The sequence below is a fragment of the Eleutherodactylus coqui genome, chromosome 9 (assembly GCF_035609145.1).
Source record: "Eleutherodactylus coqui strain aEleCoq1 chromosome 9, aEleCoq1.hap1, whole genome shotgun sequence".
NCBI lineage: Eukaryota > Metazoa > Chordata > Amphibia > Anura > Eleutherodactylidae > Eleutherodactylus > Eleutherodactylus coqui.
Genome location: NC_089845.1, coordinates 154,152,065 through 154,168,517, shown reverse-complemented (window position 1 = coordinate 154,168,517; position 16,453 = coordinate 154,152,065). Strand labels below are relative to the sequence as shown.

The 16,453-nt window shown below is 49.3% G+C and overlaps 1 protein-coding gene across 1 annotated transcript in view; it reads left to right on the top strand.

Moving 5' to 3' along the window:
* Positions 1-10,322, top strand: part of NAPRT (nicotinate phosphoribosyltransferase) — a 13,194-nt gene extending 2,872 nt beyond the window's left edge. The window contains 14 exon segments of the mRNA XM_066578707.1: positions 5-132; positions 789-871; positions 1,212-1,309; positions 1,312-1,341; positions 1,442-1,483; positions 1,486-1,556; positions 1,649-1,845; positions 1,950-2,090; positions 2,276-2,360; positions 4,360-4,440; positions 5,728-5,830; positions 5,997-6,154; positions 6,547-6,654; positions 6,966-10,322. Coding sequence (XP_066434804.1) covers positions 5-132; positions 789-871; positions 1,212-1,309; positions 1,312-1,341; positions 1,442-1,483; positions 1,486-1,556; positions 1,649-1,845; positions 1,950-2,090; positions 2,276-2,360; positions 4,360-4,440; positions 5,728-5,830; positions 5,997-6,154; positions 6,547-6,654; positions 6,966-7,034 — 1,394 coding nt within the window. The 3' untranslated portion in view covers positions 7,035-10,322.
* Positions 10,323-16,453: the final 6,131 nt, after the last annotated feature.

Sequence of the window (16,453 nt, the reverse complement as noted above, 5' to 3'; positions counted from 1 at the left end):
TGTAGATATCCGTACTTGGCGTCCGTCCTGCCGCCCTCCGTTGACAGCGGGTTCTTTGAGTACCTGGTGACGGTGGACGCCTCGGAGGTGACGCTGACGTCCTGCCCGGAGGGATCCGTCGTGTTTCCCAGAGTAGGTATGATGTCGCCCCCTGCTGTATCAGTGTCCGTATAATAAAGCTCCACCCACATGCTGAGCTCTGTAGTTCCCCCATCCAGGTCTTCACTCCTGGGACTGGGTGCTGTCTCTGTCCTAGTGGTGGGCGCCGCCTCCGTGCCGCTACTTCTTGATTTGCCCTGAATTGTGGGCGAGATGAAATCTCCTGTAATCTGTCAGATCTGCTGAAGCGGCACAGAAACAGGTGCTTCATCGCTGGTCTGGCGCTAGATGATAGAACGTGCCCATCCCCGACCTCCGCTGGCACAGGGCAGCAGGGGGCGCCGGGCACCCACTACACTTCTAGTTCTTGTAGTCTCTTTTATGCCCCTTTGTTGTGCGGATCCATATGCAGACGTTCGAAGCAGAAACTTAAGAAGTCTGTTGATGCGCAAAAACACACAGAAACGAGATTTTCCGCATCGATATTCCGTATGCAAATGTTTGTTAATTGACGGACAAATTCCACATGTGGATCCATGGGAAGGTCGTCTGGAAGTTCCTCCAACCAATCAGCATGTCTCTGAGGAGCGCCTTTGCGCCATATTGCGTTACGCTTTCCATAATCTCTCCTAGTACTGGGGGGTTATCTGCTAGGATGTGCCGTGTCTCACATGTATGATCTCACGCAGGAGCCGCTAATGAAGGTGCGGGGGCCCCTCTTGGTGGTGCAGCTTCTGGAGACCACTCTGCTCTGCTTGGTGAATTATGGCAGGTAGGTGATGGGCATCGCACCCCACATCTGTGCCAGACATGTGGGGCGTCCGTATCGTTGCAGTTACACCGCAGGCGGCTCCTCTGCGGCCGCTCACTCTGTTTACAATGAGATTCCTGTTGTTGAATAGAATGATAGAACTGCAGTAAAGACTGACACAGCAAGAGAGCAGAGTTGATCTGAATAGCAGTAGAGCACAAGAGTCAGAGGAGGATGTTTCTAGTCACTGACAGCAAGCGGGGGACTTGAAAATGGCGAGGAATTAGCCTTAATCTTTCCAATATTCAAAGTGGTATCTCGTGATATGGTGACGAAATTCACATTCTATTTCCTCTTTCAGCCTGGTGGCCACGAACGCCGCTCGTTTCCGCCTCGCGGTTGGTCCGAAGAAAAAGTTGCTAGAAATGGGTCTGAGGAGGGCGCAAGGACCTGACGGGGGCTGTCCGCCTCCAGATATTCTTACATAGGGGGTGAGTGCAGCGACACTGCGTGTAATCTGGTGTTGGAATATGGCGCCCAAACGCAGTTCCAACAAAATCGCTGATTTTTCCGTCCTCCTTCGCTCTCCAGGCTTTGACTGCACCAGTAACGTGCTGGCGGGGAGGCGGTTCGGCATCCGGTGGCTGGCACCGTGGCTCACTCCTACGTGGCATCCTTTACTTCTACAGATGAAGTCCTGGACCAGGTAAGGATGTAGGAAGCCCCTCCCCCTGCGCCGGAGCCCAGCGCACTGATTGACTTCTAGCCACAGATATGCTGATTATTTGTTCCCATCAGGCTTTGCAGCCGGCCGGGGGTCGGAATGGGCACGTGGATTTCGTGTCGGTCTCGCAGTCGTGGCTGCGGAAAGTTTGCCATCTGCTGCAGATTACTTCGCAGAGCACAAATCCCGGGGAGCTGGCGGCGTTCGTGTCCTACGCCATCGCCTTCCCCCAGAACTTCCTAGTAGTGGTGGACACCTACAGCGTGATGATGTAAGAAGTGACCGGCGGCGCCATTAATGTTCTGTCCGTCCTGCTGGAAATATTCGCCTTAACGCCTGTCTGCCTTCATTTGGCTTTTTTTTTTTTGTTGGTAGGAGTGGGGTCCCCAATTTCTGTGCGGTCGCCCTGGCATTGCAGGAGTTGGGGTACAAAGCCGTTGGGGTGCGGCTGGACAGTGGAGACCTAGCCAAGCAGTCAGTGGAGATCCGGAAGGTTTTCCAGCTATGCGCTGAAAGGTGCGTGTCCGCGTTGTGGCGACGCCGTGGGCAGTCATGCGGCATCTCAGTGTACCATTTGGATCATTCCATACTCTATATCAGGTCCCACTCCTTCACACCTGCCCTCCCACTCTCTGCCTCCCCCTGGTGGTAGATAAATGGTTTTCCTGATATTTACATTTCTCCCCGCTCCATCTCCTTAGGTTCGAGGCTCCGTGTTTCGCGACGTTGTCTATTGCCGTCAGTAACAACATTAGTGAGAAGAGTCTGAAGCTCCTGAGCCAAGCGGTGAGCTCACAACTACACTGCACCCCCTGCAGGTCACACTGATTTGCCCATATCTAGTCATAGAATCCTATAATGGTAGAGTTGAAAGGGGCCTCCGGGGTCATTGGGTCCAACCCCCCCGCTCAGTGCAGGATCACTAAATCATCCCAGACACATATTGTCCAGCCTTTGTTTGCACCCTTCCATGGAAGGAGAACTCCCCACCTCCTGTGGTAACCTGTTCCACTCATTGATCCCCCTGATTGTCTAATATCTAATCTGTGTCTCCTCCCTTTCAGTTTCGTCCCATTGCTTCTAGTCTTTCCTTGTGCAGATGAGCATAGGGCTGATCCCTCTGCACTGTGACAGCCCTTCAGATATTTGTAGACCGCTAATAAGTCTCCTCTCGGCCTTCTCTTCTACAAGCGAAACATTCCCAGATCCTTTAACCGTTCCTCATAGGACATGATTTGCAGACCGCTCACCATCTTGGTAACTCTTCTCTGAACTTGGTCCAGTTTGTCTGTCTTTTTTTTAAAGTGGGGTACCCAGAACTGGACACAGTATTCCAGATGAGGTCTGACAAAGGAAGATTAGAGGGGGATAATGACCTCACGTGATCTAGACTCTATGCTTCTCTTAATACATCCCAGAATTGTGTTTGCCTTTTTGGCTGCTGCATCACATTGTTGACTCGTGTTCAGTCTATGATCTATTAGTATACCCAAGTCTTTTTCACATGTGCTGCTGCTTAGCCCAATTCCTCCCATTCTGTATGTGCTTTCTTCATTTTTCTTGTCCAGATGTAGGACTTTGCATTTCTCTCTATTAAATACCATTCTGTTAGTCGCCGCCCATTGTTGAAGCTTTCCTAGATCTTTTTGAATACTCTCCCTCTCTTCCCTAATGTTAGCTATCCCTCCCAGCTTTGTGTTGTCTGCAAATTTGATCAGTTTCCCATCAATTCCCTTTTCCAAATCATTTATGAAAATGTTGACCAACACTGGGCCTAGGACAGAGCCTTGTGGTGCCCCACTTGATACATTCTTCCACTTGGATGTGCAGCCATTTATGACCACTCTGAGTACGATCACTCAGCAGTTGTGAATCCACCTAACAGTTGCCTTGTCAATCCCATATTTGGTCTTTTTTTCAATGAGTATTGTATGAGATACTTTGTCAATGCTTTACTAAAGTCAAGATATACTATATCCACCGCATTTCCCTGATCAACCCAGTCGGTGATTCTGTCATGGAAGGAAATTAGATTAGTCTGGCATGACTTGTTTGTTACAAACCCATGCTGGCTCTGGTTGATTACTCCATTCTTATCCAAGTACTAGTATACATGCTGTTTATTAATTTAGAGGTTTTACCATTAAAGACTAGAGATGAGCGAACGTGTTCGGCTCCGCCCCTTTTCGCCCGAACACCGAACTTTGCGAGCAATTCCGTGCTCGGGCGAAAAAAGTTCGGGGGTCGCCGTGGCAGTGCGGGGGGGTGTGGGGGGGAGAGGGAGAGAGAGAGGGCTCCCCCCCTGTTCCCCGCTGTTGCCGCCCGCGCCGCCGCGCCTCTCCCCGCCCCCCGGCGCCCCCCGAATCTTTACGCGCGGACACTGAAGTCCTCGGTAAAGCCGGTGTCCGGGTGCGTAAGTGTTCGTTAAGAACACGTTCGCTCATCTCTATTAAAGACCTTTATGCCATGCCCACAGAGTAGTGAATAAATGTCTGATTGCTGGGACCCCCAGTGATTTTAGAGTGGCGTATCCGAATGCCCAAGGTTTATGCTGAAGGATGCATCAGTCACTTCTATGGGACAGGCGGCGTTCGAGATGCTCAGCAGTCTCCTATCCCATAGAAGTAAGAGCAGTGTTCACACCCCAATCACATGAGGTATTTGGTGCTCTGGTGTCAGGGGTGGGCCACACAAGTCAGACCCCCAGCAATCACACAATCATCCCCTGTCCTGCAGATCAGTCAGTTTGGAAAGTGAATAATTTTTTCTGTTCTTGTACTAACAGGAGAATGAGATTAATGTGATTGGCGTTGGCACCCACTTGGTCACCTGCACCCTGCAGCCGTCTCTGGGCTGCGTCTACAAGGTGAGAGCATTGTTTATAATGGATCCGAGGAATTAAAAAATGTATTTTCCCCTTTAAAGGGGGCGTTCTTTTATATCCTGTTTATATCCTCGTGCCTTCCTACTCAGCCTGGAGAAGATAAACGTTGGCCAAATCTACCAATTTCTGCAAATTTCCAGGACAGAAAAGGCTATAGGGGAGGGATTGGGGAGCGCCGAGGGGTTGCCTGCGGGGGAGGGATTGGGGAGCGCCGAGGGGTTGCCTGCGGGGGAGGGGCCGGGGAGCGCCGAGGGGGGTCGCCTGCGGGGGAGGGGTCGGGGAGCGCCGAGGGGGGCCGCCTGCGGCCGAGGGGTCGGGGGGGGCGGCGAGGGGTGGCCGGGGTGAGGCGAGGGTCGCCTGCGGGGCCGGAGGCGCCGGGGGGGGGGGGGTGGTCACCTGCGGGCGAGGGGTCGGGGAGCGTGGGGGAGAGGTTGGGGAGCGAGGGGGAGGGTGGTGGGGGGAGGAGGAGACTGCAGAAGAAGGTTGAGGGAAAACAGTAGTCTGTAGGAGGAAGAGAGAGGATAGAGGGGGTCTGTAGGGAGGAATGGGGGTGTGTGTGGTAACCACTTATTCCCCTCTCCCCATTGTAGTCATGCAGAGGCTGAATATTCCTGTATTTGGTGGAATTGGTTTACGTTTCATGGAGGACTCTGAGCAGTGTGTATTACCCTGTTTCCCCGAGAATGAGAGCTACCCTGATTTTTTATTTTTTTTCGCCCAAGCAGGCTTGAAATACAAGCCCTAGTTGCATAAAAAAATGACGACTTTACCTAGCAGACTCTGTCCAGGTCCCTCCCGCTGCTCTCCGGAGTTCCGATGTGCTTCTGCCGCCCGCAGATCACTTCCTGCTTACGGGAATTATAAATCTCACCTCCAAGAAGCGATGGCTCTGATTGGTTCTCGAGTGCTGCTCACCAACCAATGCAGCGCTCGATGAACCAATCACAGCCATCGCTTCCTGGAGGTGGGATTTATAATTCCCGTAACCAGGAAGTGATCTTCTGTGGGCGGCCAAGGACTGCAAGAAGCGCATTGGAGCTCTTTTGGGTCAAAAACTAATGATGGTCTTATTTACAGGGCACCGTGGGGGTTTCACCCAATGGATGAGTTCTCACAAATGTATAGTTTTTATTTATTTTTCTCTTGTCGGCTTAAAACACCTTTTTAATTGGAGTTTAGTCTAAGGGCCGGTCACATGGAAGAGTGCCCCCTAATGGCTGTTATGTGACTGCTGTGCCATGTAACATCTGCAGATTCTTGTCCTTACAGTTGGTGCAGGTGAATGACCAACCACGTATGAAAATCAGCGAAGACCAAGAGAAGACTACAATACCGGGGAGCAAAGCCGTGTACAGACTGTACGACCGCTCCGGTGAGCACTGACTACTGCTGCAGAGCTGACATCTCCCAGCATTCCCTGCAGGTTCCCTTTAACTCCTTCCACCTATATGCATGTATTAAATGGATATGTTGTGGATTGTGTCTTCTGTTCGCTGCACCGTTATTTACCCGTAACCTCGTTCTGTCTTTGGCTCCAGACCAGCTGCTCCTGGACCTCATGACGCTGGAGGAGGAGCCCCCGCCGGAGCTGGGGAAGGAAGTTAAAGTTTATGAAGTGGGCAGAAGCACTGATAACGAGTGTGTGATTCCAATGAGAGCAGAATGCCTCCATCGCACCTACTTCCAGCAGGGTCAGGTATGATGGGCGTGGCAGGGTCAGGTATGATGGGCGTGGCGGGGTCAGGTATGATGGGCGTGGCGGGGTCAGGTATGGGCGCAGCAGAATTCCAGTATTGTGCAATTAGATGTATCAAAGCTGGATCAAAAGTGGATTAAACGCCCAGAGCAGCCATTCAGGGTGTGGAATCCAGACGTTTCACAATGCAAACTAGTCAGACAACGGATGCCTCTCTCTGCACAGAGCCTAGAGGCGGGCAGCTTCGGCCCCTTCATGATTACAAGGGGGGTCCCTGCAGTCGGACCCTCACTCATCAGCAAGGGTTTTCATATACCAGCACTTCACAGTCCTTATTCCTGGCACACCACCTCACAACGTTTTTTGCAGTCAGCCATGTTTTGTGATTTCAGGTCGTGCAGCCTCTTCCAACAATCGATGAAATCAGATCTTATGCCCAGAGATCCCTCACCAGCCTCAGTCCCCAACAGCGACAGCTGGACGACCCCCAGCCGTATCGGGTAAGTCCGGGGGGTGGGGGGGAGGAGGAGGTAAGGAATATAAAATTACTAGTGCAACTAGTATAAAACTTGAGCTACCACTGCAGAGGGCAAGATGTTTTAGCACCTTTTATCGGCAGTGCACGTCTCCTACTGATCTGCCCTCTGTACCCGCTCCCTGCTCTTTGTAATAGTACATCAAGATTCCTTCGTGTACGGTATTATTGTGGCTGCGCCATCACTTGTAGGTGTTGCGGACAAGACTGGCGCAGTTTTATGGTGGGTATTTATGTGGCGTGTTGATGTATCCATACCTCTTCTCTTGTATACAGGTCGCAGTGACTGAGCGACTGCACGGCCTCCTGTCGACGCTGCGGTGGGACGGTCGCCATCTACAATGACCTTAAATGCTGCTGAGCCTTTCCAGTGCTGAAATGTAGCAGAAGCTGCTGGAAGTAAGAAGGAAGTACAAGCGATGTCTGCAATATTGGACCAATCCAGCCCCATAGGAGGACGGACGGCACCTGCTGCCCACAGGCACAGAAATCCTTATCGCTGACACTTCCTCACTTTGCATTTCCTTCGTCCCGATCGTTGCTCAGATTCTCATTGGATTATCAGAATCTGACCGACGATCTGGCTGTGCACGGGCCGGCAGCGACTGAACTCGAACGATAATTCACTCATCATACGGTTTCTGCAGGCGTGCAAATGAAACTATGGATCGATCTGTGTAAACGGGCCGTATCCTTGATGAAGGACTGCCTGTTTACTGTGGCTGGAGGCGGGCGAGTCGGGGAATGTTGCGGTCTGCCCACCTTCATTCAGTGAGCGATCGTGAAGTGCCCGACAAACCCGTGTAACAGGGCTTTCTCGTTTGTGTCATTGGGGGGACCCAGCTTGGATAGAGCGGAGGAAATTAAAGGAGTTATCCAGGCAGTGGCTGCTGGGCTCCCAGCAGAAGAGAGCCCGGTCCTTGTAATTGCAAGCACAGCTCTCATTCAAATCAATGGGAGCTGCACTTGCAATTATGAGTGCTGCCCGCTACGTGGGTCGGAGCAGTGTTTCCGCTCTTACCCTGGGGGACGCTGCCTGGATCACCCCATAACTATAAATTTAGTTTTTTGCCCTGGGCTGAGGCCTCTATGGGATAGTCTTCATTTTATCAGTGTGCATATATATAACCATAGCAGCAAGTACAGCCTGTGTCCCAGTCTACACAGCAAAGCTAACATAAACTGCAGGAAACAGAATGTTTCAGACTTCTGGCCTCCAAGTGATCAAGTGAAAACTGCCATACTTTTTTTTTTCTAATTTTTCTTTAAAATCGGGATAGTTGAAGAAATATCGCCATAGAACTGACAGAAACCTATATGTTTATAATAAAAGAATATTTAAACCATGTCCTGTCCTGCTGCTCTGCCAGGGGGGAGGGGTGCTGGCTTGTTTTTAATACTTTACCTATCTTAAGGATTCTGTCTTGGTAACAAAGTCCCTTCCATACGACATCCACCCGGCGCAGAGAAGCCTACGTGTTCCATGAAACCGAATGGGGAGTTTACAGAGTTAACAGCCATAATTGGGGTTAATTGTGATTGCCTCTGTTGCTGGTCAGTGCCAGCTGTGAGAAACGGCCTATAACCACATTTTATGGAGTCTCTCTCAATCACCCGCCATATAAACCCTGAATGCACAGGATGCAATGGTAAGTCTTGTCATGAAGGGGTTAATAGGGGTGTATTCGGGCTTAGTCTCTAGGGCAGCCTGCTCTGTAAGTACGGCCCGGAATGAGCATGGGGCAATATAGAAAACTTACAGCCTGCTTCTCTCTGTTGTGTGGGATCAAGTTTTTGGAAATCCCATCCGCATTTCTGTAAAACTTGCTGCAGAACTCCACAGAACTTATATCAACCCCACCCCCACTCCAACCGCCTCCAGCAGGAGCAGAACTCCCTCCCCGTAGGCGACATGAGAGTATATAGACTTTTCTGCAATGACTTGAGATAATACAGTGATGTGTGACTGGAGCCCGAGGCGCCTTCTAGACAAGCTAAGCATCGGCTTGTCTTCTGCATCCTCCGCTTGGACCGCAAGATCATGTAATATGAGGTAAAATAGAGCATGTAGCGGTCCCCCCTCCCCTCCTGTACTTCACATATTAACAAAAACCCATTGACTCCATTCACAGCATATCACGCGGCTGTGCAACACCCTCGTAATATGTGGTGAAAAACTGCTATGGACATGGGGCCTGAAGCTTGGGCGGGCTTACCCAGCTGATTGGTAGGGTCAACCGTTCAGGATCCTTGTCAATCAACTACTGCGAGCCTAGGATAGGTCATCAATAGTGTAGCCCTGGAAAACCACTCTAGAGCTCTAGCAGACGAGCGTAAGCCCCAATACGCCTCCTTCTGCACAATGTACTTGTACACCTTTGATATTGGAAAGGGAATGAATCTCGCAGGGTTTTTATTTTTAATTACGTAAGTGGAGATTATAAAAAAGGGGGAAACCCAGAGCACAAGTAACACGTTGACCTGCTGGTGACTCTCTAATAATCAATTTAGAGGCTATAAACTTGTCACTGGACTCATTATTTACTGTTATGCTCATCCCTCCCTGGCAATAAATGGGGTACTGCTAGGGAAAAGTGATATGGAGAAAGACCTGGGGGTACTAGTGGATTGTAGATTAAACTGGAGTAACCAATGCCAATCAGCTGCTGCAGAAGCTAATAAAGTCTTGGGGTGCAATAAAAGAGGTATAGGGACGAGAACATTATCCTCCCACTATATAAGGCACTTGTCAGGCCTTACATGGAATACTGCGCACAGTTCTGGTCACCGGTGCTCAGGAAAGATGTTACAGTATTGGAGGGGATTCAAAGAAGGGCAACTAAACTAATACATGGAATGACGGGACTGGAATACCCAGAGAGGCATCCAAATTGGGATTATTTACCCAGGAAAAAAGACGGCTAAGGGGCGACCAAATAACTATGTATAAATACATGAGGGGACAATACAAGGATCTCTCCCAGGATCTGTTTACACCCAGGACTGCGACGGTAACAAGAGGACATCTGCTACGTCTAGAAGAAAGCAGGTTTCATCACCAACATAGAAAAGGGTTCTTTACTGTAAGAGCAGTGAGACTGTGGAACTCTCTGCCTGAGGATGTGGTGATGGCAAAATCCTTAGAGGAGTTTAAAAGGGGACTTGATGTCTTTCTGGAGTGGAAGGATATTACAGGATATAAATCTTAGGTTATTTGTTAATCCGGGTATATAGGCAGGTAGGAGCTAATAGGGGTTGATCCAGGGAACAGTCTGATTGCCATTAGGGAGTCGGGAAGGAATTTTCCCCCCCAAAAGGGCTAATTGGCTGCTGCCTCTTGGGGGTTTTTTTGCCTTCCTCGGGATCAACAACATAGGAAGATAAACAGGCTGAACTAGATGGACATTGTATGTAAGGCTGAATGAAGACAATGTTACATCCATCCATCCTATGTACCCAGTGCTATTAATCACAAACCCTCTGTGCCCTCTTACCCCGGCTCTGGTATTTCTCTAATTGTAAATTAAGCACACCATGTTGGTGCCCTCCCATGTGATCATGTATATATGTTTTCATATACATACATCTTTAGATTTGTTCTATTAAACCTGAGGAAGGACCCTGAGAGGTTGGAAAGTTCGCTGTGTCAACGTGTATTTTTGTTATCCATTAAAAGGTATCATATCAACAGGATTTCTTGGTTTCTCTTACTGAGAACAATCACTTTTTTGCGTACGGCGTATTTCTTTCTTTTCTGTTCACAATAGCTGCACATATGAACGCGCTAGCAGGACGTCATGCTGTCATCATTAACCCCCTGTAATCACGGATAAATATTCCACACGGGCAGCGTGATGCCATCCTGTGGAACCTTCTGGTAGTGTCTGGGCTCGTAAATGAGCAGCTGAGGTTGGAGACGTCTTCTGCTGACGAGGGTGTACTTTTGCCTTGGTTGCTGTCGCACAGATTTAGGCAGTCACATAAGATGGCGGAGGAGGTTCCTAGAAGGTGGAGTCGGAGGATCAGGGTTCATCCTCTGGTGTCCCAGAGTGCCGACTTGGCGCAACTACACCGATGAGCATCTCTACTCGCTGGAGCTTCGAAAATAAGATGATCCTGAACATTCTCCAAGATATCTACTGAGCCTTCCCTTCAATTAGCTGCAACGTTTATAGCATCCTGACAGGTGGGGGCGCAATTAGGTCAGATCCACGCAGGTTTGTGCATATTTGCGCACCCTCATAGACGCCTATAGGGACAAATGTGCACAAATAATAGAGCAGGTCATGTATTTGTTTTTGCCTGACAGAAATGTGTGCACAAAAACCAGTAATGTGAGCGAACCCATTGAAGTCTATGTGTTCTTTTGTATGCGGTTTGTGCGAGCGTAGTTCTGTGTGTAAATACACCCATGTGAAGGAGCTCTTAGGTCTCCTTCACACGAGCAACATGGCATTGTCGCGAGAAAATCAAAGCGATATCGCTGCGTCTTCTCGCAGCAATACTGCGATTTTTTTTAGCATCAGATGCGAGGATTTTCAGGGTGAGGTGGCTTGAAATATAGGCCCTTCCCCGAAAATAAGCTGTAACTGAAGAGAAAAAAAAAAGGTATACATCACCTCTCCCGTGCTGTCCGGGGTGCTGCTGCAGCTTCTCCCCGGGTCCCAGCGCTGATCACTTTCTTAATCTTCTGGCCAGGAATTGAAAAATCCCCGGCTGCTGGAAGCGCTGGCTGTGATTGGCTGACGCTTAGCCAATCACAGCCAGTACTCGATGAATGGCTGCGATTGGTTCAATCACTGCCATTCATCGAACACTTGCTGTGATTGGCTAAGCGCCAGCCAATCACAGCCAGCGCTTCCAGGAGGCGGGGATTTTTGAATCTCCGGCCAGAAGAAAAGGTGATCAGTGCCGGGACCCGGGGAGAACATGCGGCCGGGCTGACAGCGCGGGAAAGGTGATGTATGTGTAGTTTTTTTTCCCTGTAGTTAGGGCTTAGATTATAGCTTTGACAGTAGCATTTCCCACTGTCAAAGTTGCATCACATCGCACGAAAACCGCGCTTTTGTGCGATGCGATGCAACAGAGAGGAAGGCGCCATAGGAAACATGGGCTACAAAACCTCACGAGTCGCGGGTATATCGCCGGATCCGCGAGGTTTTTGTGTCGGGATGTCGCATGCTACAAAACATCTCATGTGTGAAGGAGCCAATAGGAAACCATGGGCTTCACATACATGCGATTTGTAGCATTGTAGTGACACTACAAAATCGTGTGAAGGAGGGCTAAAGGTACTAGTTCCATTCTGGGCCAGGTAGATAACTCGATCACAGCAATGTTTCAGGGCGAGTCCTCTGCTGCCAGGAGACGTGTCCAGCAGGGGCCACTACTGCCGGGCCCTGAAGGCCGTATTCACAGCAATATTTTATTGTGGCTGGAAACCGCGGCCATCTGAAGCGCTGGATTCCAATGAATTCGTTCAGTTGGGCGATTTTCCGGCACGTAAAACTGGACGGACAGAAAAGACAGCACATACACTGCCAACCGCGGATTCTGGAACGTAATGCTTAGCTAAACCCTACTGTCAAAATATACATCCGCAGGTATCAGAGGAGTCGGGGAGCACCAGCAGAACCCCGCAGAATTACCTAGCAGCTGACAGGTAGGAGGCAACAGAAATCTGGATCCATCTGACCAGGAGATATTTTTCCGCTGCTGTTATACAATTTTTGTGCTGTTTTACCCGCTGGGGTCTCACCTTTCTGTTTCAAACACAACGGCGCTGGAAGGAATCATCTGTAGTTATAGACCATGGAATGAGGAGTTGTACGTTCGGAGAAGTTAATTGGATCGCCAGCGTTGTATTCAGCTGCTTCTGACTTTACACCCCCGGTGGTCAGAACGATTCCTGACATCCTCTTCTGACCCCTCTCACTGAGTAGTTGTTTCCGCCCCCAGGATCCCCTTTCGCCAGATGTTTTTCTCAATCGCGCCATTCTCTGTATACTCTCCACACCGTTACATGAGAAAAACCCCTGCGGTTGGAAGTGACCTCCTGGGCCCGGCTAATCTAGACCTTCTTGGAATCACTCAGATTGCTGGATTCTTCATCTAATGTGGTTTCACACTGAAACTGATCCACAGAAAACGTGTCACATGATTTTATGCTGCACTCCGGGGTCACGGGGGGAATTTCCATATGAGGAAACGCCAATCGTGGGAGGGCTGGGACTCTAATACAGAGGCTGATCAGTGTATTATACTCTTCTAGAACACTACTACTATACTGTATGGTGCTTATACTCAGACACTGTTTGCTATGGCTAATACTGTATTGCGGTTCACTAGGTCTTATTTTCAGGGGATGTCGTATTAAACTTACCTAGAAGGCTCAGTCCAGGTCCCTCCTGCTGCTTTCCGGAGCTCTGACGCGCTGAGCTACTGCATTGATTGGCCAATTCATATATCCCTCCTCCACAATGCAATGGCTATGACTGGAGCTTTGACTGCTGCTCAGCCAATCAACACAGCACTCAATGAACCAATCACAGCCATCACTTCCTGGAGGCAGGGTTTATGAATTTTGTAACCAGGAAGTGATCTTCTGTGAGCGGCCGAGGACTGCAAGAAGCGTGTCAGAGCTCCGGAGAACAGCGGGAGGGACCTGGAGCGAGCCTGCTAGATAATGGATTCTTTTTTTTAATTTAATGCAGCTAGGGCTTATGTCCAGAGAAGGGCTTATATTTCAAACCTCCCTGAAGATGCCGTAAACTCGGGGTAGGTCTTATTTTGGGGAAAATGGGATCTATCAGTACATTATACAGAGGGAGGTGAACAGAAAGTTTTGCACAGAGCACCAAGCCACGTATGTTCTGCCCAGGGCATCCATCAATGCAGGACTAGGCATTCAAGAGTCTGGGCAAGCGGGGCCGGGGCTCGCGTGAGACATGTAACAGCAACCAACCTTTTGATCACCCAGTTTTCCCAAATGCAGATATAAGATGCCACCACATTGGCGGGCACGGCTCATCCTGGTGGTGGGTCCGGGCTCTCATACAGAATCACACAAAAGACGCCATCCTCATTTTAGATGCTGAAATCCGTTTTTATTCTGGGGGACGCACTGTGACATCTGCATCTACTCAATAAGAAGAAGAAGAAGAATGTTAAGACCATCGCTTTATCAAGGAGGGATCGATACAACGGGACGACTCGCATCAGATTGTTCTCGTCCTGACACAGTAAAATTCCAATTTTTTTTTTTTTTTTTTTTTAGTTATTCCATAATTTTTTTTTTTTTAATAAATAAAACAGTTGTAAAAAATAAAAAGTAAATCGATTCTGTAAAAACAGTGGAAAAAAAACAACACATATAACAAGGCTACAAAGCAAAGCTCTATGGCCAGCGTCATGTACAATGGCGTGTTGCTCTACTGGGGGAAAGGAGGGGGGAAGCAACCAAAACAAACAAAGTTCATGTAAACATCGTCCAATCTCCGCTGTGTATCTTTGAGCCGTAAAGCTGGTGGTGGTTGTTGTACAGAGGGAGCGGGGGAGGGGCCGTGCGGCGATTGATGTATGGCGGGGCTTCGGAATATACACACGTACCCCAGGATTCCAGTCCCCTATAGCAGTGGGGGGGTATTGTATCAATGAGGGGTCAGAAGGGCGACATGTATGGTTATTATATATCATCGTATGTTCATGCAGGACGGCGGCGCTTCTGTACACGCTAACAATGTACAATGTATCATTTATATTACAGCTTATTGTTATTCAACTTCAAACTAAATGGAAAAAAAAAGCAATCTTCCAGTCGGAGGCGTTTTAGTTTTCACTCAGCAATCTGTTTGGTGTACGGTCACATGATGGCGTTGGTTCTCTTTCTCTCGATGGACCAAGGCAGATAGTGGCGGATACAGAAATGATGCTGGAAGGGGGTGGAGTCAGGATAATTAGTCGTTCCATACAGTAACGGTGATGGCAGTGACACTGGCTTATGGGTCGCTATGTGGGTGGCAGTAATGACGCCCTTTAAATTGACGCATATTATCTCGTTGTGATTGTGGTGAACATGGCAGAATCCGCAGCAAGCGCTGACAGACTAGTAGCACCTTACACCCCGACGTATATCCCCCGCGGCGGCCACATCCGTGCGACGAAGCAGCTGAGCGCGACACCAGCTTCTTGTCCAGATATACGGACCACAGAGCGGCGGGTTTAATCTCACATCATCAGCTACATATCTTTTAGGTCATGCCTTCTATACTCCAGTCACACCCAGAGCTGCAGTCATTCTGCTCTTAGTTCCCACTGAGCTCTGAAGCTTTATGGCCTCATTCTGTCTTACACCCCAGTGACGCCTCCTAACTAACCCGGATCCAGCGGGACAGTCCCAGATTACAGATGTGGTCCCTCCAGCCCTGGCGCATCTATATCTGCGTCCCTAGGTAGCAGATACAATTGAATATAATGGTGGAGTAAGCCCCCCCCCCCCCTCACTATTTATAGGGAAGCACTACAGGGACATCATACGGGGGTGGGTACAATAATGGGGCATTAGCAGGGGCACCACTTCTGTGTATAGAGATATTAAGGGGGCATCCTTACTCTGTGGGGAAGGGGGCGTATTTACTGTGTGATGGGGCATTAAGGGGACATTCTTTCTATGAGGGGAGTTCTATGAGGGTGTTATATATGTAGGGGGCACTAAAGTGGTGTTACTGTGTGGGGAGAATCTAAGGGGTATCTTTACTGTTAGGGTGGTACTGTGAGGGTATCCTTACTGTGTAGGGGCACTAAAGAGAGAATTAGTAAAGTGAGGGGGCATCCCTACTGTCTGGGGGGCACTAAGGGGGCATTATCACTGTGTGGGGACTTTATTACTGTGTGCCACTCAAATAGAGTACTATGAAAGTATGTAGAGGCACTGAGAGGGGCATGCTTACTGTGAGGGGAGTTCTATGAGGGGGTACTATATGTAGGGGGCACTAAAGGGGTGTTGTTACCGTGTGGGGAGACCCTAGGGTGTATCTTTACTGTTAGGGTGGTGCTGTGAGGGTATCCTTACTGTGTAGGGGCACTAAAGAGACAATTAGTGTAGTGACGGGGCATCCCTACTGTCTGAGGGGCACTATGATCACTGTGTGGGGACTTTATTACTGTGTGCCACTCAAATAGGGTACTATGAAAGTATGTAGAGGCACTGAGAGGGGCATGCTTACTGTGAGGGGAGTTCTATGAGGGAATCTTTACTATATGTAGGGGGCACTAAAGGGGTGTTGTTACTGTGTGGGGAGACACTAAGGGGCATCTTTACTGATAGGGTGGCACTGTGAGGGTATTCTTACTGTGAAGGGCACTAAAGTGAGCATTACTACAGTGAGGGGGCATCCCTACCGTCTTGGGGCACGATCACTGTTTGCCACGTAAATAGGGTACTATGAAAGCATGTGGAGGCACTGAGGGGCATGCTTACTGTATTGTGCGAAGCTATGGGAACATCCTTAATGTGTTAGGGCACAAAAGAGAGCAGTAGTACGGTCAGGGGGTATTAAGGGGACATTCTTACTGTGTGGGACATCATCATTATATGAGAACCATTACTGTGTGCCACACAAACAAGGCACTAGAGGCAACATTTCTGTGTGTTACACAAAGGATCGCACTATTACTTGGTGTGTATAGACAGGGATTACAGGCGTGGCTTAACATAAAAGAATGATGCGCGCTCCGCGGGGGCGGTCCCTCTCTCCATTCTTCGG